We start from the raw sequence: 24,415 nt of genomic DNA on the forward strand, positions 1-24,415 counted from the left end.
CTTTATTATTCAGTAATTACACAGGGAACAATGCAAACTGGCTGAGTTATAGGGACGAGGAATGGAAGCTGGTACCTGCTGTCAGCTCTTGGCCTTTTTGTTGAGATTATGTTTAATTCCTCATTGTTAGGGTACCCAGAGACTCTTAATACTGTATACATAAAAAGTAATTATCAAAATGAACTCTTATTCCCCTCAATTCTTTTTCCTTCCTTTTAATCAGAAATCCAGAAAACTGAAAATGACTGAAGCTTTTACCATATTTTTTAAATTCATGGCTAGATTGTTTGCATAAATGCAGTAGATGCAGGATGATGCTTTGCATTTCATTGACTGTTAAGCTGTGTCATGGCTTTTGTGTTCTATGCTTGGCTTAGCTGTAGCAAATCAAGCAGTACAGCTGACCCTTTGTTTATTTAAAAATTCTTTTTAAATTGCAGTGCTTTCACAAGTCCTTGACCACAATTGCATGCATTCAGCATTTGGTTGTGGTGCAACCAAAGGCATTGACCCATTCCACAGTTTCCTGGTGTGTTCACTGCCACATTTTTAGATTTAAGGTCACTTACAGTTTTAAATGCCATAAATAAACACTTTCTGTACACAGGTTCACGTTACCCATTATAAAGTCTTAAGGGCCCATATCATAAATAAAAATATAATTTTCCTTGCTTTTTTGACATGAGTTTGATGTGATTTGTTAAGTTTTTAAAAAATATCAGTCATACACTCCATCTATTCAGCACTTTAGCTCGGTCAATTCACAATGAAGTTCTAAGCGATTGTTTTAGCTCTAGGTGCTTTTAGAATAAGGCACAATACAGAGCAGCCAATCAGAACAGATATCATTTACATACATCAGTCAAAACAACACAATAACAAAAACAGCCTGTTCAATCATACGGCATAAAGAAAGGCTGGACAGCTGAAATGAATTTTGAATGGTTCTTGGTCCCACACAAGGAAAATAAAGATATGTTTTATGCAACATTGTCATCTGTGGTGCATTTAGAGTCTTTTTCCCAGAGTAGATCTTAAATTATTAGTCTGAACCCACCAGGACCTGACCGCTCACATCAGGCTTCCAGAATATATATTTAACACACTTCCCTGCATTCCCTCAAAATTATTTATTTGTTTTACTTTCTTCTTTTTCCCATCTTAAAACAGTTTTTAATCCGGCTCACTCAAGTCACCCACTTGTGTTGTTTAGAGAATTTAGCAAGGTCTATAAGGCCATCAATTTAGGACAGGACAAAGTTAGCTGAAGTAGCTTTTATGACATGATGCCTATTGGAATAAGCGTTTCTAAACATTTATGTAGGGTTATGTCAGTTGTCTTCATAAGCTTATGTAGGTGTTTTATAACCTTATGAATACTACACTACAGTAAAGTGTTACCGAAAAAAGTTTTAGGGATAACCCTATCAAGTCGAAGGTCTTGCTGGTGATGCCCATGTTGACCAGTGAAATGTGTCAGCAAGTAGAACCAGAGTTTTCTGTGTGTTACCACTATACAAAAATATATGATTTGTTTTGTTCAGTCAGAGTAACAATAGAAGATTACTAATGTGTGTGATCTTTGTTAACAATGTAGTTTGATAGTTTACATATTAAATAAATGCAAATGTCTTTACACATTAAATAAATGCAACAACAGCATTTAGAAAGTATGAGATTACCAGAGAAGAGCATATTAAATGGCAGAAATAGGCACATTTTGGCTTCAGTCTTAAAGGGTTAAACAAATGAAGACGCATAGCGTCGCACAGCAGAAGAAAAGCACATTATTGAACATTTACCCATCATTGCTTGTTGAATAAATTTGCTAAAGAAGAATTTAAACTCACTATTAGGCCCTAAACATACTTCATGCAAGGACCTGACCGCAGATGTTTCGTGCTACACATGGGAGTTTGTGTGTAGTTGTGTTCAAGTGTTTCATGATGCATTTCATAACGCAACGCAAGCACAAGCTGCATTCTGAGTGTTACAGCAAGGTGTGCTCGTACTGCCAATGTGCTCCCTCAACTGCCCTGGCAGACGAGCAGCTGAGTCTCACAAAAAAATGGGTTTGTGTACTGGCGTTGAATATGTTTCTGGCTTAACGCTTACATAGTTATGTTTATTATATGACGACTTGTAGATATGCAGTTATAATTTCACCAGCACTGTCATCAGAAGTATTGTTTTATTCTGCACTTTGGGTGATGATGGGCCATAAAGTTAGTGATTATAGGTTATGTTAAATCATTCATTAACAGTTTGCTGTAGAGCTGTGATCACTAAGTTATATAGCAGCTGACAGACATGCATAAACATTAATAAACACTTACTCTGAGATGTCATTTGCCCAATTTGATGTCAACATTGTCATTGATTATTTTCTGACATTAGGTTGTCATGACACTTTCTAGCATGAAATGCACCAAATGAGACTTTTTTAGCTCAGGGTATGTCACAGTGACATAATGCTCATAAAATGACATCTCAGGCTGGGTGAGATTTCTCTGTGGCCTCTGAGGTTCATGTCATTGTGACGGGTTTATGTCGATATCTTGTAGCTGTACAGTCACTCCCCTACAGTAACGTTTCACCAGTTATTCTTTACTATTAAAATAAATGCAGCAACTGCATTGAGAAATCTTGTCATTAAAGGAGAAGAGTGGACTAAAATACACAAATAGCTGCTTTTTGCTTCACATTGAAAAAAATTGAAAAGACAGCTGATTAATGCATTGGATTTTTACCACAAGTATCAATTAATTTTTTACCACAATTATCAATTGGTTTTAGAAATCCTTGCCCCTGTTTGTGTGCCCTTAGGCCTGTTATTATAGACCTTGGAACACTTGGGCCTCAAGAAGCTTCCCAGAAAATCTTCCCTTAATTATAATAACTCAATTGGCCAGAGAACATCCTGTTGTGCTTGCAGCAATTTTTACCAATTTCCCTTTGACTTGCTGTGGCCAAAACATATAATTCTGCATCAAGTGCAAAGAGATCAAATGCTGTCATTTAAAGAGCATCCAAGATGTTACTCAGAAGGGTCAGATTATTACGGGAGCAGGACGATCTGTGGCATTAAAATGAAAATGGAGGCAGAAAATCATTCCTGATGGCAAGCTGCTCTTATTTTTCGTAATTCCGTCTCATTTTTGCAAAATATAACTTCATCCCCTTCATCCGCATTTCACACAGGCAGATGGCTGTCAAACACTTGATCTCTCAACCTTTAACAGATTGATATGCCCAGCACATTTTAGATGAGACCTGGTTAAATCTCTTAGACAGCTCTCATATCTGAAGGTCTGGATGCTGTAACTCCTTAAAGCCCAGGCTTATTCAGTTATTAATCTTACCAATTGTATTATTCAGGAACTTTTACAAAACTAATTTTTATGTTACGTAGTTATGATGTAATTATTATTCACATGTTGTCCTTTTAGGGCTTAAGGGATTAGCTTTTAGGCTAAACTTGTTGCTGTGTGTTCAACTGTTCATGTAATAATATATTTAAATACATAATGAAGCACATTTAATTTGCATTCTGTTCAAGTCTGTACTTCTAACCTTGCTCCGTGTCAAACAGGGACACAAAATGTGACTGATGGTTTTTCCATTTGCATAAAAAGTGCACACAACAGTAACTTCTCATAAAATTCTAATCATAATAACTAATTCCACTCCTTTTATGTTTTTTTTTGTTATTACTCCTAGCCATGTATATTAGCTTTATTGTTATTTGTTGTCACACTCTGAATATTGATCTTTTCTTGGTGGGTTTTGGGTTCTGTTCTCCTGTTCCTTGTCTTTGGTGCCAAGGTCTTTGTCAGTTTTAAATGAAAGAGTTCTGAGATATTGTTCTCAGACTTATTCTGACAACAGTTATTCCTAAGTTACATGAGCGTGAAAAAGAAGCCTGGATCTTCTGGCGGCTTCTGGTCATTTAATCTTCAAAGTCTTTGAAGGCTAGAGTCATTGCTTTTGTTGTGCTGTACTGTTCAGCTCAAAGTGTAATTACATAAATCATTACATAATGAATAATATTTACATTCAGTTGCGTTCTGTACCAACTGCTTCAAGTTTGCACTTCTGACTTTGTTCAATGTCAGACAATAACAAATGTGACAATCTTTTTTTCTCTTTGAAAAACAAGGCTGCGCACACAACAATATCTTTTGATCAAGTTCAAATCAAATAACCCGCTCAGCTTCCCAGCCATGTTTTTCTTTCTTTCTGCTTTTTCCTCTTCATTCTCCTGAGTATGTGTATTAGCCTTATTGTTAATGGCTATCACAGCAAATGTAGGATCCTTTTTTGGTTCTGTTCTCCTATTGCTCATTGCTGCTGTCAGTTCTTGTTCTCAGGCTTATATTATATCCTTATTATTCAGTAAGTACAATGGAAACAATGCAGATGCTCAAGTTATATGAGTTATATGAACTGAAGCAATAATATTGCTTTTTTTCTGTATACTGTTCAAATGTAATGTTACATATGTAATTGTAAGGAATTACATATGCATCCACACTTCTGGCGTTATCAACGTTAAAAATGGACAAATATATAAATATTTTCTTTTTGCAAAACAAGACTGTATACACAACAAACATTTCATTATATTTAAATTCATCATAAAATATCTCCTTGTACATAGAAAGACAAATGTGAGATGAACAATTAGAATCTGCACTTTCAACCAAATGTATCTGGATGTTTCAATGAACTATGATTGAGAAATAATTAATGATCTTCCCTGTGTTAAAGGTTAAGCTACTAATCATTCAATTGTATGGTTTTCATGTAAATATGGGACTATTAGATTTTTTCACAAATTAGATTTTGCAATGAAAATATAAAAAAAGTGAATTTTTGAGCACTTTCAAGGCCCATTTTCCCCAAAAGTCTCTTACATTATAAAGGACTTTCAGTAGGATACTGACAACAAACTCATTCTTGTGGAACAAAGTGATTAACACAGGCCCATCTGGATGAGCACTGTTCACAGCATGTTTTGTTATTTTGTGAATCGAGGGGCATTTAGGTCATTGTATTCACATGGCTACACACCAATCCACAGTATGCAAACAGATATTGTGCGGATTTGTTTTGGCTCCTGAAATTCCTGAAGATATAAGTACACATGCTTTCTACAACATAAGGCAGTAAATAAAAGCCTTTCCAACTGACCAGATTTTGAATATTTATTTAATACATAATCTAAACATACATTTTTCCGTTTGTCTTTAGCAAACGTTTCGGGTACTGCAAAGAGGCAAGAGAGAATTCAGAATTCATCAAAATGGTGACGTTGCGAAAAGATTCGGTGTAAAATAACTACAGACACACCCATCGCAAAAAGAACACAGAATTGTTTCGCTACAGACAACAACACCGTGAGATCGTTAACTTCAGATGCAATGGCACTGATATCACATACTATGAAGATTTGCAAAAAACATTGCTTCTAATGGGTGTCCTTTTAGAATTGTGACAGGAAGGCTGCAGTTTGTCTTTGCCACTGTTTTTTTTTTTTTTTTTTGCAATTTTTTTGGCAGTATATTGTCTAATATCATTTGTAGGAGCCGATGTTTCCCCCACAAGCGTTCACTTGCCTTCAGCGTCTCGCAGACAGACTCCATGTAAGAAATGAACTGACCATAAAGCGTGGGATTAAGTGTTGCACTAGTGGTTACACTGAACAATATTTATGCCCTCTTATGGTTGAGTGTTTATAAAGTCTATGCTACCAACCAACCACTGGGTTGAAAGAAAAAAAAACAAAAAACAACCATATAAAGAAAACAAAAATAAGTTAAGTCGACAAGTATATAAATTTACAGTATGTACAGTCACATACAATTAAAATATACCTATATTTTAGTATTCTAAAGATGTTTCCCACTCAAGAACTTTTCACTGACGAACCAAAATTGCCCAATTTAAAAAGAAGAAAAGTAAATGAAGATAACGAGATAACAAAACCCATTTAGTAAGGCTTTTTTCTGAGCTCAAAAAAACAAACAAAATCAGAAAGAAAAGTTGAAAGATCTATCGACAGCGCTGAACACGACAGGCACCCATACCTTCCAAAATTAAACTAAATAAATAAAAATATATTCATATATGTATATATATGTTTATAAAATGAAACACTGGAAAGCTTTGTTCATTAGACACACAGTTGCCATGGCAAAGGCAACATTTCCTTTACACAATGTTGTTGTCTTTTTGTTCATCAGTTTTTAGGAAAATGTTTATCTTCATAGAATTCTGTACACTATATACTGTACGAGTAAACAAAATGTAAAAGTACTTGTTTTTAAATATTTTTTGTCTTTTTTATTCCAGTGTATTGAAAAAGGTGTTGCAGGCACTTAAGTCCATCCCCAGCGTGTAGGTGATTTTACAGTGGAGTAGTAAGGTTAGGGGCTGTTTGGTTATTCCTGGATTGCGTTGGCCTCTGGCAAGAATGAAACGCACCAGCGTTAGCCGAGGATGTCCAAGTAGACAGGTGTGGCTTTGCCCAAAGCATAAAGGACTTTCTGAATGTCTTTGATGTTCAGTCGCTGCTGTGGCTCTCTTTGCCAGCAGCCCAGCATGAGGTCGTAAACTTCCTTGGGACAAAGGCGAGGCCGGTCCAAAACCCGGCCCTGTGTAATGCACTCGATGACCTGCAGGGTAAGGAGTCATAAATGACAAAATTAAGTGCACACAAATCTACTACTACTATATACCAGAGCTTTTTCACAGAAGGCAACAGAAAACTTTAGTCATTATAAAACATACTTAACCAGTTAACAACATTTATTAGTTTGGCTAATTTTCATACAGTATGGCTTTGTTCCCACAGCAGGCAAAAGTGGCCCAAATATGATCTTTTTCTTCATATGTGACAAAGATGTGTCAAACATGGCCGTAGGAGAGCGAGGCTGCCACGTCAAAGAAAACTTGAAAGTCTGAAAGCAAAGTTTAAAGAATCCAAGGATACGACCCAAAAAAGGGACCGTTCCCTTTTTACGGTGAGCTTGAACACACTGTGGGTGAGGAGCCCAGCTGTCAGTCAGTGAAGCTTCATGATGGCTCCTGGGATGCTGGTAAAATGCTCCGGGAGCGACTGGCGTTCATAATTATTTACCTCTGGATGAGCCATGTTAAGCAACATCAAACATTGTTCTTCAGCGCATGCAGGTCAGTTTAGGAGCTGATCTGTTCAGACTAATGTCTCATATAATCACAATAAAGATGTGAACAGCCAAAAAAAAATCTAATTTGGGCCACATCTTGCAGCATTTTTCGTTTTTCCCAAAATATTTTTCTATGTAACTCTGTTATCAGATTAACTAGGACATTCTCAGCTGTCTTTGTGTGAAATGTCATGAGTCTGTGTCAAGCTGCTAGCAAGAAATGAGGGGTGAAATGGGAGCGGTGAGGATCCCTGGCTGTAGACACAACTGCAGCTTTCTTCATATCTAACAGTTAAGTACAGAAATCTTTATACATGTTGACTTGCTTGCTTATTTACAAAGACACAATCCTGGTTTTTTATCATTTATACATTTCCATCTAAATATATGCAAAGTTGTTGTAGAAAAAAAACATAGTTCCAAAACAGACAGAAATGGTGTTTTATGGCTATTGTCAAAAAGAGTTCAATGATATATGATGAATATGACCACGAACATAAACTAACAATGGAGAAAATGTATTGCACGTGTTCAAGAAAAGTTTAACTGGAATGGCAAAACTAACCCGTTAAGTTTTTTTTTGTTATGTCCAGTGAAGAGTATTTCCTTTTTTTGCTTTTTGTTTCTAATACACAAGACAGGTTTAGCTCTGCAGCTAAGCACATTGATCTTTGCACAATCGCACATTAAACGTCTCAGAGCTCAGAGCAGAAGAGACAGCTCTGTGACAGCTGTAGGTTAGCTTAACTCGTTACCACCTTGGAGATCACACTTAGGTTCTAAAAATGCACTCCTGCGAAATTCTCCCGTACCTCATTATTGGACAGCTGAAACCACGGCTGTTTTCCGTAGGTGAAGATCTCCCACATGATGACACCGAAGCTCCACACGTCACTCTCTGTACTGAACTTTCTGTACATGATGCTCTCAGGAGGCATCCAGCGAATGGGCAGCATGGTGTGGCCGCCCACCTGATGGAGAGATTACACACCAGAATTACTCACAGAACACACGTCAGTTTCTGGAACAGCATGAGCGCTTGTTGACTTGGAGTCCCTGTTTGTGTAAACAGCAAATCCCGCCCGACAAAACACAACTAATGCTTAAAACTCGTAATTAACAAAAATCGGCACTGTTGTAATTTGATATTAAAGGGGACACATTAGTTTTCCTAATATGTTTTCCTAAAACCAGTTTCCTGGTTTTCCAATTTATGAGCTTTAAAGGTAGGAGATATTCTATTTTTTGTCACCTTTTTCAACCAAAAAGTGAAAATGTAAACATGAACAGACTGTTCAAGTCATTATGTTATTACATTTGAATAATACAGGAATATGACAGTAATAACTCTTGACTTCTAAGGGTGGAACTGACGTGCAAACTTAAGTTGTAACATAATGAGTTTTATCACTGAAACTGTGGAAATTTGTTCAAACCAGCGTAAATGTCTAATCCCTTTTACAACCCATTAAAGTGTCTGGTGTAATTTAGATGATAAAACCTAGGCTATTGATTAGTGAATGGAACACAGTTTGAAGTCATGAAGCTGACTTTGTCTCTCTGTCTCCTTTTCTCTCTGTCCCTGTAAAATCCTCTGCTATGGGAGACAAACTGATTAAACAATAATGTATTCATCATGCTAACACTCAGCTTTCATTAGGCTGGATTATTCTCAAATCTATTTCCCATTCAAGACAATTGTACTTCATTCATCATATCTGTGACGGTGCAAAAACTGTGGACTACTGGCTAGTGATCGACTCTGTCCAGCTGGTTTCGTCTTTTAATTACTGTTCTTTTAAAATATCTCGTAACTTTAAGAAGTTGATGCAGACTAAAATGTGCATAACACATCTGAAAGTCTGAACATGAAATGACATGTTTTGTTGATTTTCTAAGTAAAAACAAGTTAACATTCTCTACAGAAGACACACTTAAATATGGCATTTTTCTGCAAATGTTTTGTTGCACAGTTTCAATTTATTTATCAATTTATTTAAGTTTAACATAGTGGAAATATAAAATGCACAGCGATTTTTGCGGAGACCACATTTTATGTTCTTTTTTTTTTTTTACAATATGTTAAATTCAGCAAATAAACAGAAATTGTGTATTAAAACAAAGATAAGTTTTTCATAGAGCATTAGTTAACATATTTTCCCAACAAAATGTAGTTTAACCATGTGCGCAACTTTTTCATATGCTTGTATCTCACTTTTTAAAGTTAAAACAAATATTTTTCCAGCGATTTACAAATTTATGGACACAGATGTCTAAGTAACTTTAGAGGCTTCTGAGTGCCCCCACATCATCAGAATATCCTGAATTTGAACCCCATCAATACCAAAGCCATCCATAACTAGGCCCAATAGAATAAAATGTCAGGTGGGACTGTGTTGAGTAAATAAGTTGAGTAAATAAATTCTATGTTTTTACCTGAAATGGAAAATATGAATTTTGAAAACCTTTGACAAAACAAAGAAATTTGAGTTGGGTGAACTCAAGATGAGTTAACTCAAGAAAAGCTGTGTACAAAATAAAGTTGAGATCATTTTATTCTTACAGTGCAGATAGGTCAATCACACACACACACACACACACACACACACACACACACACACACACACACACACACACACACACACTATATGACATTATAACAGAATGCAATGCTAACTTGCACATCTCTTGACATTAATAGGTGAAGGTGAAGCCAGCTCCAGTGTGCAGCTGCTCGCCAGATTAAACCACTAATTGATTTATGGTGAGTTTAAATGACCTGTCTGTGGCACACACACATGCTGGCCCCTCCACACATGCAAATGACTCCAAATCCCTCTTTAAGGAGGGTGAATTAAAAGTGGTTAAACAGGCGCACAAATGACATCGCTATCACCTTGGGCTTTGTGGCTGAGGCCAGAGCAATTAGCCAAGCTGGGTGGCAAATTAATAAGCCAGGAAAAAACATGATATATATATATATATATATATATATATATATGAAAAATAATAATCAGCATCCCACTAGCAATTACCCGCACGTTTTCATTTTGCGTGGCCTTGGTGTGGTTTCGGGGAAGGGGGAAATGAGCTTTCTCTTTCACTGGTGTGTAAACTGGATTACAGGCCAGTCGGTGGCTCCATGGTGGAGGGAAAGATTGGATTAGTGGCGTGGAAAGTGGTGCAGCATGGCAGGGGATGGATTACAGCCCCACAAGGGCTAGCTCACCAGGCATTCGTGCTTTTAGGAGCTTGAGAAGCAGATTGGACCGGACCGATAGTGTTTTTCTTTCTCAGAGTGGCCCAAAAATAATTCGCAAAGAATGATTTTCTACGTCATTTTCACGTGAATAAAACAACAGCCTTGTCAGGCTTCTATATTTAACTCTCATATTACGAAAAAAGCTTGTACGTGTTCAATTTAAGTTTTCTTCCAGATTACAAAACACAAGCCCTGTTGTAACTTCTAAAACATAGACCATAGAAAATACACTTTGAAAAGTGCTGCATTGTGTACATCATTTCTACATTAACAACATTTTAATTTTGCATATTAACAACATTAATTTATTTGCAGTTATGTGCAGTTAATTGCAAATAATCACTTTTCTCCTATTTACTTAGATTTGGTCCTAAATAAAAATTCGTTTCCATTTAAAAAGTAGCACATTATAGCTATGTGAGCGGACAAAGTAAGCTTATCAGAATGCAGTTATTACATTGCATCATTTTAATAACATTACTTTCTTGTGTGAATGTAACCTGAACATGAAAACTATCAAAATTTCAGAATATAGGTCGTTTTTTGTCACTGATGTAAGGGCAACAGATGCTCTAGTGTTGTGCAAAAGTTAGATACCGCTCTCCTTTTATTTAATTTTCAAAGAAAACAGCCACATAAGTACAAATTAGCCTCAAAAAATGAAAACCAAGTAGCTGTACTGTAACTCTAATTTCAAACTGTACTGATGTAATTTATTTAATTACTTTGGAAATGACTGATGCTGATAGCTAAGTGAGCTAAAATTACTGTATCACTTTTTTCATTGTACTTTGTGTGATCCTTGTTTCATAGGCATAATAGAGCATGCAGAGGATTGTATTTTGAAACCTGGCAAACCCAACATGTAGGCTCCATTTAGCTGATTTTTTTTTGCAACATGCACGGGCCAACTGACATGGCTGACCCGCAAGTTTTGCCTGCTTGCAGCAGGTTATCGACTTTTCCAGACAGCAGGGGCAGCCCCAAGCCTCCACAACAATGATCCAGCCGACATTCGCAAAACTCAACTTGAACAGTCATTTTCTTCGGTCGCTGAGCCTGTGTATACACACTGTGGTAAAAACTCACTGTTTTTTTTTTTTTGAATGGAAATGTTTTACTTCATTTTGGCAACAGTTAAATAGTTATCAAAAGATCTCATGCACAGGATACTTGACAAGCTATTAGACGATAGGGAATCAATGCGCCACTTTCAATAGCCCAGACAAATGCATCTGGATTGGCTGGTGGTGAAAAGGCCACTATCTCTCTTTCTCTCTCTCTCACTCACAATGGTGCGGTTCCTGCTGTCCAGATGCTGGAGCCCCAGAGGACAGGCAAACGTCAATATGACTAGCAGCGTGTGGACTGTGTGCTTGGCAGAACCCCTATTTATAATCACTCGACACAGTGAACGTGTCCAATGCGGTTATGATTTCCTAATCTCTCAGCTCTGTCAATATTGCTCTGTGTGTGTGTGTGTGTGTGTGTGTGCGCATGTGAAAGATGCTATCGTGTGCTCTTCTAGTTCCTGCCCTGGCCTAGACAGAGGCTTCCTTCACTTTCTGTAAGCACAATATTCCACATGCACACAAACATATTGTCACTATATATATATATATATATATATATATATATATATATATATATATATATACACACACACACACACACACACACACACACACACATATATAAATATATAACATTTTAACATGCCCTTTAGATTTTGGCCCAAAGTAATTTACATTAACATCTTCTTGTACATAATGTACATTAAATGGGAATTTTGCTGAATTTTCATATAATTCAGTCGTTGAAATGTGAACAAAGTCAGACTTCAAAGTGTTGATGTGAAATTGTTCTCTGTAGAGAAGCTTAATCTCAATGAAAGAAATCAGTGGTCATTGTCCACAACACAAAAATAGGCATTTTAGTTACTATCCAGAACAACCAGTTAACCTATACATTTTAATATGTGATGTGGATGATGTTGAAATAGTCAAAAATCCAAAACTTATGTTTTCATTGGGGACTCTTTTGCCTTCCCACACCTGCATGTACCTCCAGGCTCTTAATAGATTTTAAAATAGATAAGTTATCACAAGAAATGTAGCGATACACACCCGATAATAGTCCATGCTATAGATGTCCCTGGACATGCCGAAATCTCCAATCTTGACCAGTAGGCCGTTCCCAACCAGGCAGTTTCGTGTGGCCAGGTCGCGGTGCACAAAGTGCTGGGAGGAGAGATACACCATCCCAGCTGCAATCTGAGTGGCAACGTGCAACATCTGTGAAAGACCCAGCTCCCCACTGCTCTGCATCGGATGGCCGTCCACTAAGATTGTGGAATCTGGACCGTGGGCCCTGAAGAGATGAAGAACTGAACAGTTAAGAGGAAGGTACTTATTATTTCATACAAACTGGCCAATGCTGAGCTTTCTGCAGTTTTTTTTCTATATGATGGCTGAGGCCAGGCAGATGTGTGTAAAAGACTTGTCCTAGATTACTGTGAAAGGTCACACTATGCAAAAAAGCTGCCTTACAGTCGCTGCAAATGGTCCGGCATTAAACTCGTGAGCCGCATGTAAACGTGCCTTAACTCCGAAACGGCTCAATGCGAAGCGGAATCACAAGTTTTGTTTTTGTCTTTCACGCCAAACAGAAACCACCTGTTGTTTTGGCTTTGTGACTTTGCTGATTTGCCTGCCCCTTTTCCATTCTTGCTGAAAATAGCTTTCGGCTGATTGCGGATGGATTTGCATAAGGCGGCTGCTTAAATGTGCTTCAGTGTAATTTCTGCCTCTCTGATAGTCCTGGCAAGGGAAACGCCCCCTCACCAATGTGTTGGAGAGCTAACAATCAAGCAGTCTGAGTTAGAGAAGCTATTTTGCATGTAAAACACACTCTGGCTTGTCTTGTGAGCTGGAAACCGAGCTGTCTTTAGGCCTGTTTAATTCTACACACGCTGCATCTGCATAAGGCCTAATTGGAGTCGGCGACCAGCATCATGCAATTCTTTGATGATCACGAAAAACGTCCAGCCTTGTGTTGTTGCTGCAGTTTGAAGACAAGTTTCGTCATTTGCTTTCTTGGAATGCTAACTCAGCTGAGCTGAAAGAAAACCCTTCTGTGAAAGGCTAAATGCAACCCAGGTCACAATGGAATTACCTAATCTCATATCACAGTGCTCTGCTATAGTCAGTTTGCTCTAAAAGAGCAGCCTCGATTTTTCCCTAGAGAAGTGCAGCCAGTTTGAATTTTGTGACATTTACAAAAAGGAATTAGTGCATACAGGAAGTGCAGTTTGTGCATATTTAAGACTGGAAAATTTGTTTGAAGAAGAGTGAAAGCTATTATTACAGGGCTGAAACAGTCTGATAGGATTTAGATTGTTAAATGATTTAATGCATCATATTCTCAAATTTCAACCTTTGATTTGATGATTTTGGTACAATTTAGGGATGTTAAGAGTCAACTAATTACCCAACAAATATACAATTGTTTGACCAATGCTGGCAGTTAAAAAAGTTACAATTTGTTTTATTTAATTTACAATAAACAACAGTTCCTATTTGAATAGGGTAGTGCATCACTCAAGTTGAGGGATATTTTTGAATTGAGGGCACAACAGGCAATTGCACAAATGATTAGTCAAAATTATAGAGAAGGACGTAGAGGACAGCTGCTGCTTTCGGGAGCTACTGGGGTACACTGAGCCAAATCTGCCCTACTTATTGCAATAATTTGGCTTAACTTGAGCTAGTAAAAAGTGATACCTTTAGAACACAAAACTTTGCGTAGTCCATCATTATACACTTGAGTCATTTTGCCCAAATGTTAGTTTTAGGTTTTTCAGGGTTTTTTTTGTTTGTTTTTCTGGAAATCTGTGAAGCTGCTTTGTGACCACATCCCTTGTAAACAGCACTATACAAATAAATTTGATTTGATTTATATGATATATATATTTATATATAGTTGTCCTCATGTAAGATATGTTTGATAAGATTTCAAGCTTTTTGGTTCATATATTAAGTGTCACATTTCATGGTTCATACACGGAACCCTTTTAATATCGTAGCACATTAATACAGAATTAATTTGATACAAGGCACATTTTCACTAAATGTGAAGACAGTTTTTGAATGGTAAATATGCCTATGAATGTGTTTGGTACATAACAGTTAGCCTATACAGTTAGTCCCATGACAAAAAAGCTTATAAGCCGCAAGCTACCAAATTTATGTTGATTGCTATTTAAACTATGCATATAAAGTTTAAGTTCGTCGTAGTCTGGCCATACATGTTTGTTAACTAAATTTAAGTAAGGAGACTACATTAAGTTAGGCTTTTTCATTCAATAAACCCTAAATAGCCCTAAATTATACCCTTACACCCCTGCGCAGTTATGCTATGTTGCCCAGTAATAACAGCCAAAGCAAACAATTAATTTATAAGCACGTAGTGTGCTGTCTTCCTTACACCTTCACTATAGTCTGGCAAGCTGTCTCGTCCTGGTAAATTTCTCAGAATAGAAACAATCATCAAAATGCATGTCTGGCACTAGAAACAGTGTGGCACCAAAGTGATTTATTTCAGCAATACTGAAGGTTCCACTGATACGTTTCACTGCTGCACCGTTACAGACTATCCCGTGTCAGTTTTTATAAAGTTGGGTGTCCTTTTACCTCAAAAACTTATTGAGATCTCCATGCTTCATGTACTCAAACACCATGATGAGGGGGTCACCGTCCACACACACACCATAAAACTTGACAATATGCTCGTGCTGGAGGTTAGTAAGTAGCTCGGCCTCTCTCTGGAAGTCCTTCCGAGCAGCCATAGTCGGATCTTTCAGAGTCTGCAAAAGCAAAACAGTTCATTTAAAGTGATCAGAACAAAATACAACACAATTCTTTCCTAGTGAAAAAATCTGATAATGTATTAGAATTGAGCTTCTGAGGGAATCGACAGTAATTAGTGATAATGCATATTTTATAATTGCCTTCCCATTTCTGTTTCAGTAGGAAACAGCTTAATGAGTGTTTCTGTACATTTTTTAGAATGTAGCTTTTTTTATTTCAGCAGAGATAAACCTTGGAGCACTGGCCAAAACAATCTGATATTTATTGTTTAAAACTACTTAGTTTTAAAATGAGCTTTTTAATTGAATCTTTTCACTTAAGATGATAATTTAAAACTATCATTATTCTGTTTTATTCTTTTATTCATTATTCTTTTAGAGGTTACCACTGTTATCTTTTTCCAGTAAAGTGTTATGCAGTCTATCAAAAACTTGACTTATTGTAAGTAATTTTTTAAAAAATATCTCTGATTATTTACTTTAATCCTTGTAATGTAATTTCTATCTGTTTTGGAGAATCAGTTGAATTATGCATTTTTTCTGATGATGAAATTTATTTTCTGTATATGGAAATGTTATTTATGTGCAAAATTGGAAGTGAACTGGATTTTATTTGTCTTCATTGTTAAGCAAGCAAGAAAAGTTTTAAAAAGTCTGCACTGTGTTTGAATTCTGCTTTTGTTTTGATAGCAGGGGCTTCTCACACCTCGCCTTTTAGCCCGCATTGCTCACTAGCAGCTCAATACAGTCATCTAGGGCTGCAAAAAACGACTAATTTGATAGTCTAATAATCTACTGATTACTGAAACTAATAATTGATTATTGAGATTATGAACCACCACATTACCAAATAACTTATGTTGCTATTGGCTTTTAAATTTAGCTTGAGTTTTTTTATACATTTGCTAACTAACAATGAAGACAGTGTAGATGAACAGATGTTTTAATGGAATTTCATACTAATACAAAATACAAAGATATATTTTTCCTGTCAAAATTTATAACCAAGGATGTGCAAAGTGGCAGCAATAATATATAACAAAATTAAATCATTTTTCCTTTAATGAAGTAAATGAATCTATCTGAAATTAACAGTTCAATCTGAACAGTGCAGTCTGAGCTCTGTGTATTCTGCTGTCTGTATACACTTTGCTGCAACTAAATTCTACAATCGCAGGTCTTTAGTGAAACGGAGGAAAGTCAGTGTCTCTCCATGCTCCTGTGAGAGGCTTGATCTCCCCTTGGAGCAGATACTCCCCGCTGCAAAGAAGATGCACTCTGGGAAAGTGGTGAATGTTTGGTGCAAACATGTTGTCTCCAAACGGGTTTTCTGTGTAAACACTTCATCCAGCTACCCTATGTGTTCACCGAGAACTGCCTCCTGAAACTGTTAGCTAGTGGAGCTAAACGTTCGCGGGGAACAGAATCCAGTTTGTAGTTGCTCTCCTGTTTTACCGAATCTGAACGCACCGATGGCCTCGACGACGACGCAGCGTTTCAAACTGTAAGCGTTATCTGGAAAGGGAACAGGGTCGCTGTAAATAACAGTAACTTGCTCCTCTGTTCAAACTCCATTACCGATTCCAGAGAGCAGCATTCTGAAACAGAAAATGTTCCAGCTCAGCTCACAACGTGGACGGAAGGTAACATTAACATTAGCCAGCTAGCTCGCTAGCATGACTATCTCAAACCACACACTCCTGCACTTCACACACGACGCTGATGAGGGCACTACTAATGGTATATGCGCTAGTTTTACACACTGTTTAGGGAGCTAGTATGCGGTTTGGAACGCGGCGTATCTTACCACGATGAATCATCTTCATCCATGTGAGCCGACGAGCTTCCTCTTCAGATGATCTGTGCCAGCTAAGGTCGGCTCACAAACAGCACAACTGACGACCTTTTTCAGAGTTTAGCTCCACACTTCTGGAGATTTTGTTAATGTGGCAGCCATTGCGCTGTTGTTAACTCTCCAGTGAGCGGTAATGTCAAAACGTTCCTAGTGACACGTAAAAGCTTCACCAACTAATCGACTACTAAATTAGTTGCCAACTCGTTTGGTCGTCGATTTTATTCGACTTCACCACATCACATCATACATACAGAGAAAATATTTTATTTCATCACCAGTAAATGCAGAATGACACTAGGGCGGCTCAAAGAGAGAGACTGCTCTGGAAAATATTGATAGATTATTTAATCAATAATATAATCAGTAGTGACAGACCTATATGCCAGCTCAAAATGTTGCACTGTTTAAAAATTTTGCTAAGCACCTGAAGAATATAAGTGCAGTTCAGTTGCATTTGTGAGCATAATTGTTAATCTGTTGTAACTAAAATAACATCCTCTAATAAAACTCACCAGCACAACAGGCTCCATCACATACAAAATCAAAGATTCTGATCACAATGTCACAAACTTTTAGCTGATCCCCCGACAGCTCCAGATAAGGGAATGCTCATTTCCTCAGTGTACCCTGCAACTTCTCCCACGCTCCATTAGTCTGGCACCAAACAGTTCTTTCTGAAATATAATCTAATCAATTACAATATAATTACAAAATAACTGAACCTCAGCAGTACACGGAGTAATCTGACTGTCATTACGTAACTCCAAAGCTAATCTATCTGACACAAGTTAAGGAATGTTCAGATGGAGCGTGGTGTAAATGCCACAGACGGCGCACCAGCCCCCTGTGAAGTGATCTGTTCATTTCCTGTACCTCAATGCCAAGTCCTCAACAGCCCTACTGTACTGTGGTGTTCTGAGCGAGTGTATGCAAGCATTCAGAAAGCAGTCTGGATTATTAATTTAATTATCGATTTAATCAGAATACTTGCAAAACTTGAGTAATATTGAATAATTGTGGAAAAATGGAATAATTTAAATAACTTCTGATATTTGATTATGTATTATGCAATTATTGTTCTTTTGTTCTCTTTCATGTGACGTTTTTAATGCATTGCTTCACTTTTATTTAAACATTCCTTTTGTACAATCATTCTTTTCTATGGTTAGTTTAAGAAAATATGTAACTACATTCATATTTTAAATGCCAACTGGAAATATTAAAACACACATTTTCAGTCTGGCTAAGGATGCTGGGGAATATGCAAATGAAAGAGAAAAACTACATTTACAAAAGTACCTGATCTTCTCTCCAACAGACAGTATTACCAGTTTGGCAACGTTCTGGTTCTCAATCAAATCCATCACAGGGAACCACTGGCTTTTAACAACTTCACAGGTTTTACAAGGTTAACACTCTGTAACATGTGGGAATTTGAACTGGATCATAACTATATTATCCTGATAATTCTGCAGTTATTGTTTGTCTAAATTTACATTGCCATTCAAGCTTAATTCCTGTTCATATTCTTGATAATCTATAATTTGTGCATGTTCTTTACAAATCATATCAATGCAACAGTATAAAGGCATTAACAGATGAGTAGATGAATCTGCAGAAATATCTACTTGTTTGATTGTAGTTACACTGTATTTTATATGGATTACAGTGAGGCATTTTAAAATGCAACATTACTGGGAACTATTTATGGTTATTGGTTGTTGTTATTGGGCCAGAAATACCATATTGGTGCCTTTGAGGCTCCAGAGAGAATATCGGACCTGTCTATCGTGAGCTGTCTAACAGGAGCATTCTGAGTTTATCTTTAACGGTAGAATGATTTTGATTTGCTTTATTGTGTTAAAAGAGAAAGTTCAGTTGCTGAGAGTGCAGTTTTAACACTAAATTTCATAATCAAGTCCTAAAACATAGCTGCAAACTACATTATTGCTGGTGGAGCAAAACATTACCAGCAGTAAAACAGGAAGCACTTCAGTAATGGAGAGGATCTGCCCTGAAGGCTGCATTATGGTATTTATTTAAATTCACTGAATGCTCTACAAGGCACAGTAGTGATGCTTGAAGAGATACTGTAAAGTTGGAGAAAGACAACATGACCCCTAAAACACACAAAAATCAATATTACTAGCAGACCTGTCTGTCCTCTGTAAAACAACGGCTAATGTACAGCGCTGCATCCTTAACAAAAGCCTTAAATAAAAGTTGGTTGACTGTACCAAGAAGAAGCTACTAAAATGCTGTCTGTGAGTAACTCTCACAATCTTTAACAATCTCAAATGGAGGGCAAAATGGCAACCCCTGCCTGACTATAGCATTAGCCAGAAAGGATGTGTGTGAGTAAAGCCCGCGTGACGCCCGGCCTGAAGCACTAAAGCCAGCAGGAGGTGCCTTTAATTGAAAAATCATTTCGCACCTTGACAGCTACCAGCATCTTATCCTTGGTAGGGCTGAGGTTGTAGCACTCTGCCAGGAAAACCTTTCCAAAAGCGCCCTCGCCCAGCTCACGCTTTAGAACAATGTCCCGCCGGTTCACGTGCTGGACGTCTGAGAGAGAGAGAGAGAGAGAGAGAGAGAGAGAGAGAGAGAGAGAGATGGAGACAGAAAGAAAATATTTTAATGAAGGTGTGTTGTCTTTTTTAAGCTGTCAAACAAACAAAAACAACCACTTTAACAAGAACAAGACATCCTCAGAATAGAGCATAAAACATGCCCAGAAAACATGCAGTATTTCAGTGGGGTTGACATCATTACCCTTTCTCTGTGCTGGCTAGGAAAATTTCAAAGCCTACACCTCATGGTTCACAGCACTTCATTTGAAAATATGAAGTGTGTATAATTGCTGTTATGCAAAGCTTTGGGGTAGTTATTTTTTGTCTTTTTAAAAATAGGAACGCTTCCATATATTTCAAGAAAATAACCCAACGCTACTCTCACAAATGCTAATCAGCCTCATAAAGGCAAAATGATGCTGAAGGAAACTGGCATTCAGACCAATTAGCCAGATAATCTAGTGATGAAAGAAATTCACCTGAGGATAAAATTACATAAATGAGGGCTGTCAATTTGAGTATGAGTGTTTGTGTGGCTATGTGTTAAGTGTAGGTGGGAAAAATAATCGCGATTCTCTCTTAAAAGATTAGAAATCAATTCACAAATCAGCATAATCAGATTTTTAAATAGGCACTGCATTTTCTCCACTGTAGCCCTGCCTGGTGACAGTTAAACAGGTTACCGTGGTTACAGCTCCGAGTGACGGTAAATCAATACCACATTTATTGTACTTAACGTAGACTATTCTAGAGACGAGTCTGCTGAGCTGGTTGAATGTGCTTGGTGTGACATCCTCAGACAGGGTCACAGAAAATTGTTTTTAAGTTGGTGATGCTGAAATTATAAGCAACATATTCATGACAAACAGTGATGTCATGCTTAAATACTGTGTTGCTTTTTGTTTATTTTTCCTTTTTTATGCAAATGAACTGAACTTTATGCAAATGAGCTGAGCAGCGACCAGTCAGACTGTTGATTTATAACATGGAAGATCCTTTGCGTCACGTCCATATTCAAGCAACATGAGGTTATTAAAGTAGTTGAAAAAATGCACGGGAGAGAAATTTTTATACATTTTTATTATTATTTTATATCATTTTAAGTTTTACAAACAATATCAGGTGCTTCAGGGCACAGAACTAGCCTACAACTCCTGTTTGTGTTTTAGTAATACGCCCAAAGCGATGGATGGATGGATGGATGGATGGATAGACAGATAGATAGAGTCAACCCTAGCCCCCTCCCCACTACAGGAACAAAACTGCAGGATCTCATTAATGCATGCAGGGTTGCAGTCAAAAATTGGTCACAAATTTTGTTTATACATAAAAAGCCCAAAACATTGTAAACACATGCAGGGCTTGTGTACTTAACGACCAGCTCAGGAGATGCTAACCAGCTTAAAGTTAAAAACTCTGGTGTGCCAAAGTGTCTGGAAAATTCTCTGCATTTTCTGTACAGTTTAATTGTCCCAATGGTTGAGATAAGTAAATAAATACAATAATTCACAGTTTCCCTCAGGCAACTGTAGATGAATTCCAAACAGCCTCCACTATAACAGAAAACATCACATTTTTTAAAGCTGAGTGTGGCTTTGGAATGCCTTCAAACACAAGTGCATGTGTTGCTGTCTGAAATTTTTCCAGTATGTAATTATTAATATGCAGATCACCTGTGTGTATGTCATTTAAAGAGAACATCCATAAATGCATGCATTTTCAATAACTTCCAAAATGAGCAGTGACGGTTTTCAGATATTACTCAGTATAATATTAAAAAAAAAAATCACACATTTCATTACAGTTAATGTTAAACTAGCATTTCTTTAGCCTACATTATGATCTAAAATGGAAGATGCACCAAGAACTGCTTTATGATCACATCTGGGCTTCCTGAATTGGAATCGAATGAGGTGCCTAGAGATTCCCATCGCCAGTATTTAGTTCTTTGTTGTTAGTCCCTGCAAGGACATGCTTGTTAACACAACATAATACAGATTTTATTCAAATTTAATTTAAAAACAAAAGCCACAGATTACCTTTCGGTTTCTGAGGTTAAGCTGCATTTAGCTACAGTCATAGAGAAGTACATGAAAACACTCCACAAAGACAGGAATACAAACTTGTGTCTGTGTGTTTTTCACAGTGAGTGGAAGGTCAGCTCCGGTGCAGATGGTGGTCTAGAGCTGCCTTTCACTCTTACAGCTGGAAGTGTTTTCCACATTCCACCTCGTTCTGAGCTCCCTCTTTCAAGACAGATGCAAAAAAAAACACCCAGACTATAATGCAAATGAGAGTCAATTGTAAAAAGCCTCTTTTTGCCATCTGTGGAAAGTCACCTGGGGCTGTTAATATTTTGGCATCGGTACTCACTGTCATTTTCATTATTTGTGTGAATATTAGCATGTCTCAAATAACAAAACAGTCCCAATGCATTCCACAGAAGCCTCTGGATATAAATATACTCCCCAAATAAGACTTTACTGATGGAGTAAAATGCATACAAAACAAATGTATAAGGTTGCCATGTGTATACCTTAGGTATTGTCACTTAACATAACACCACTACAGCAGGGCTGCCCAAAGTGTGGCCCAGGGCCAAATTTGGCCAATGGCAACGTTTCATTTTGGCCCTAGAAACTTATTTCTCACCCAATGAGAGATCAAACCTATTTTTATTTACATTTTACATTCATGGCGTTTGCCAGACACTCTTGTCCACAGCACCCTTGCAAAAAAGCATACTTAAGTACACCAGTAGTGTACTTTGAAAAGTATGGTTTTTAAAGTAACACCTTTACAATTTACATAATATCATGACAGGTAAATATATCATGTACATGTAAATGTATCAGTACAGCTAAGAGCACACACTAAAAATGTTTACTGTAACATAAGTCTTATTTACTTTAAACGTACTCTTAAATACATTTTTAAAACGATTTTAGGTCATGTTACAAAATCTCAAATTTCACAGTGATTCAATTATGATTATTTAGGAAATAATAATAATATTCACACACATACACACACATCTTCTAAGCCGCTTCTCTCTTTGGGACGTGGGGAGTGCTGGAGCCTATCCCAGCTGTCATCGGGCGGAAGGCAGGATACACCCTGGACAGGTCACCAGTCCATCGCAGGGCAGACAGACAGACATATACATTCACACACACCTAGGGGCAATTTAGCATGTCCAAGCGGCCTTAATGTATGCCTTTGGGATTGTGGGAGCAAACTCCATACAGAAAGGACCCTAGTCACCCAGCCAGGGAATCAAACCAAGGCCTTGCTCTGAGGTGACACCGTGCCACTGTGCCGCCCGGAAAATATTCAGCAAATCATAATTAAAAATTTCAGAATGACTTGATTCCCTTATTTTATACAGTTCAGAATGATCTGAACAATAGAAACAATTCTAATTCACAATATTCTAATTCACACTGATATTCTATAATCGATCCAGCTGAATCACCTACTTCAGGCAGATGTATTTTTACACTCCTAACTGTTATCATCATTCAAACGCAAGGGGATCAGCCCTCAGCTTCTGCCACAAATAGCTCATTTATATTCACTTATTCCATCATTAAGTGGTCTGCTGGGTTTGTCCCATCCTATGAGAGAGCCATTACATGTGCACCTGTCGGCAAAGAGCTGGATGGGTTGCTTTAACCTTCAGCTTTCTCTTCGCTCTGCTGCCCCCCCACCCTCCCACCACCAATCCTACCACCATCACACCCCCAATCCTCCACACTGTAGCCTAGTTAACCTCTGCCTGCTGTGGAACACCTCTGGATTGGAAGGCAGTCGTACTGGGATCATACTAATGCAGTTAATGCGGGTCTCAGCTGGCTCCACTGAGAATTTAAAAATGATACCACATCTTATTTATGTTTATTTTTACAAAAACAAAAATGTCCTGACATTTCAGGCAAAACAATACAAGCAGGGCTGGGCAATATATAGTGTTGTTGTGATAAATTATTTCACAAAACAGTATGATTCTCTCTCGCTCTCTCTCTCTCACTTTCTCTCTCTCTCTCTCTCACACACACACGTACACACACACACGTACACACACGTACACACACGCACACACACACACACACACACACACACACACACACACACACACACACACACACACACACACACACACACACACTTCTGGTCCCAGGAATGAGAATTGCCACCAGGTCACTTTCAATTGAAAATTCCAGTTTGTCACAAAAGTCTTAAACCTTATGCTTACACTCGACAACCATAGACTCATTTAAGCAGCTGAAAGTGCTTTTATAACTGTTTATATTCATGACTAGAAAGAATAGCTCAGCCAGTTTCCATTGAAGTCCCTGTAGTTACTGAATAATTAGATTTGATATGTAATAAGCCTGGGATTTTAAGGGGTTAATTTACTTGTTGCCACACAAAGTAATCCTTTTTAGGTTCAACTGACAACCATTGTTTACAGTTTTCTTTTTACCTATTTACTATAAAACAGGAGACAGCCTTAAATAGATATCAAAGAGCTTCCAGCCGACAATTTCTACCTAAAAAGGAACTGTGGAAGTCAATACAAGATCTGGAAGACTAAGGATACTCTCAGATAGAAGTGCTTGTATTCTGGTCAGAAAGGCAAAGCAAAAACCCTGTGTCATAGCAAAAAAA

The 24,415-nt window shown here is 37.5% G+C and overlaps 1 protein-coding gene across 2 annotated transcripts in view; it reads right to left on the bottom strand.

The window, feature by feature from the left end:
• Positions 1 to 5,476: 5,476 nt before the first annotated feature.
• The window catches only part of ntrk3b (neurotrophic tyrosine kinase, receptor, type 3b), a 140,187-nt gene continuing 121,248 nt past the window's right edge, over positions 5,477 to 24,415 (bottom strand). For both annotated transcript variants that reach the window (XM_017699525.2, XM_017699523.2), the window contains 5 exons: positions 19,609 to 19,739; positions 15,144 to 15,316; positions 12,579 to 12,822; positions 8,003 to 8,161; positions 5,477 to 6,677 (listed from right to left, as the gene is read on the bottom strand). In XM_017699525.2, the coding sequence (XP_017555014.1) occupies positions 6,492 to 6,677; positions 8,003 to 8,161; positions 12,579 to 12,822; positions 15,144 to 15,316; positions 19,609 to 19,739 (893 nt within the window). In that variant the 3' untranslated portion in view covers positions 5,477 to 6,491. The remainder of the gene's footprint in view (positions 6,678 to 8,002; positions 8,162 to 12,578; positions 12,823 to 15,143; positions 15,317 to 19,608; positions 19,740 to 24,415) is intronic.

The sequence above is a fragment of the Pygocentrus nattereri genome, chromosome 15 (assembly GCF_015220715.1).
Source record: "Pygocentrus nattereri isolate fPygNat1 chromosome 15, fPygNat1.pri, whole genome shotgun sequence".
Lineage (NCBI taxonomy): Eukaryota > Metazoa > Chordata > Actinopteri > Characiformes > Serrasalmidae > Pygocentrus > Pygocentrus nattereri.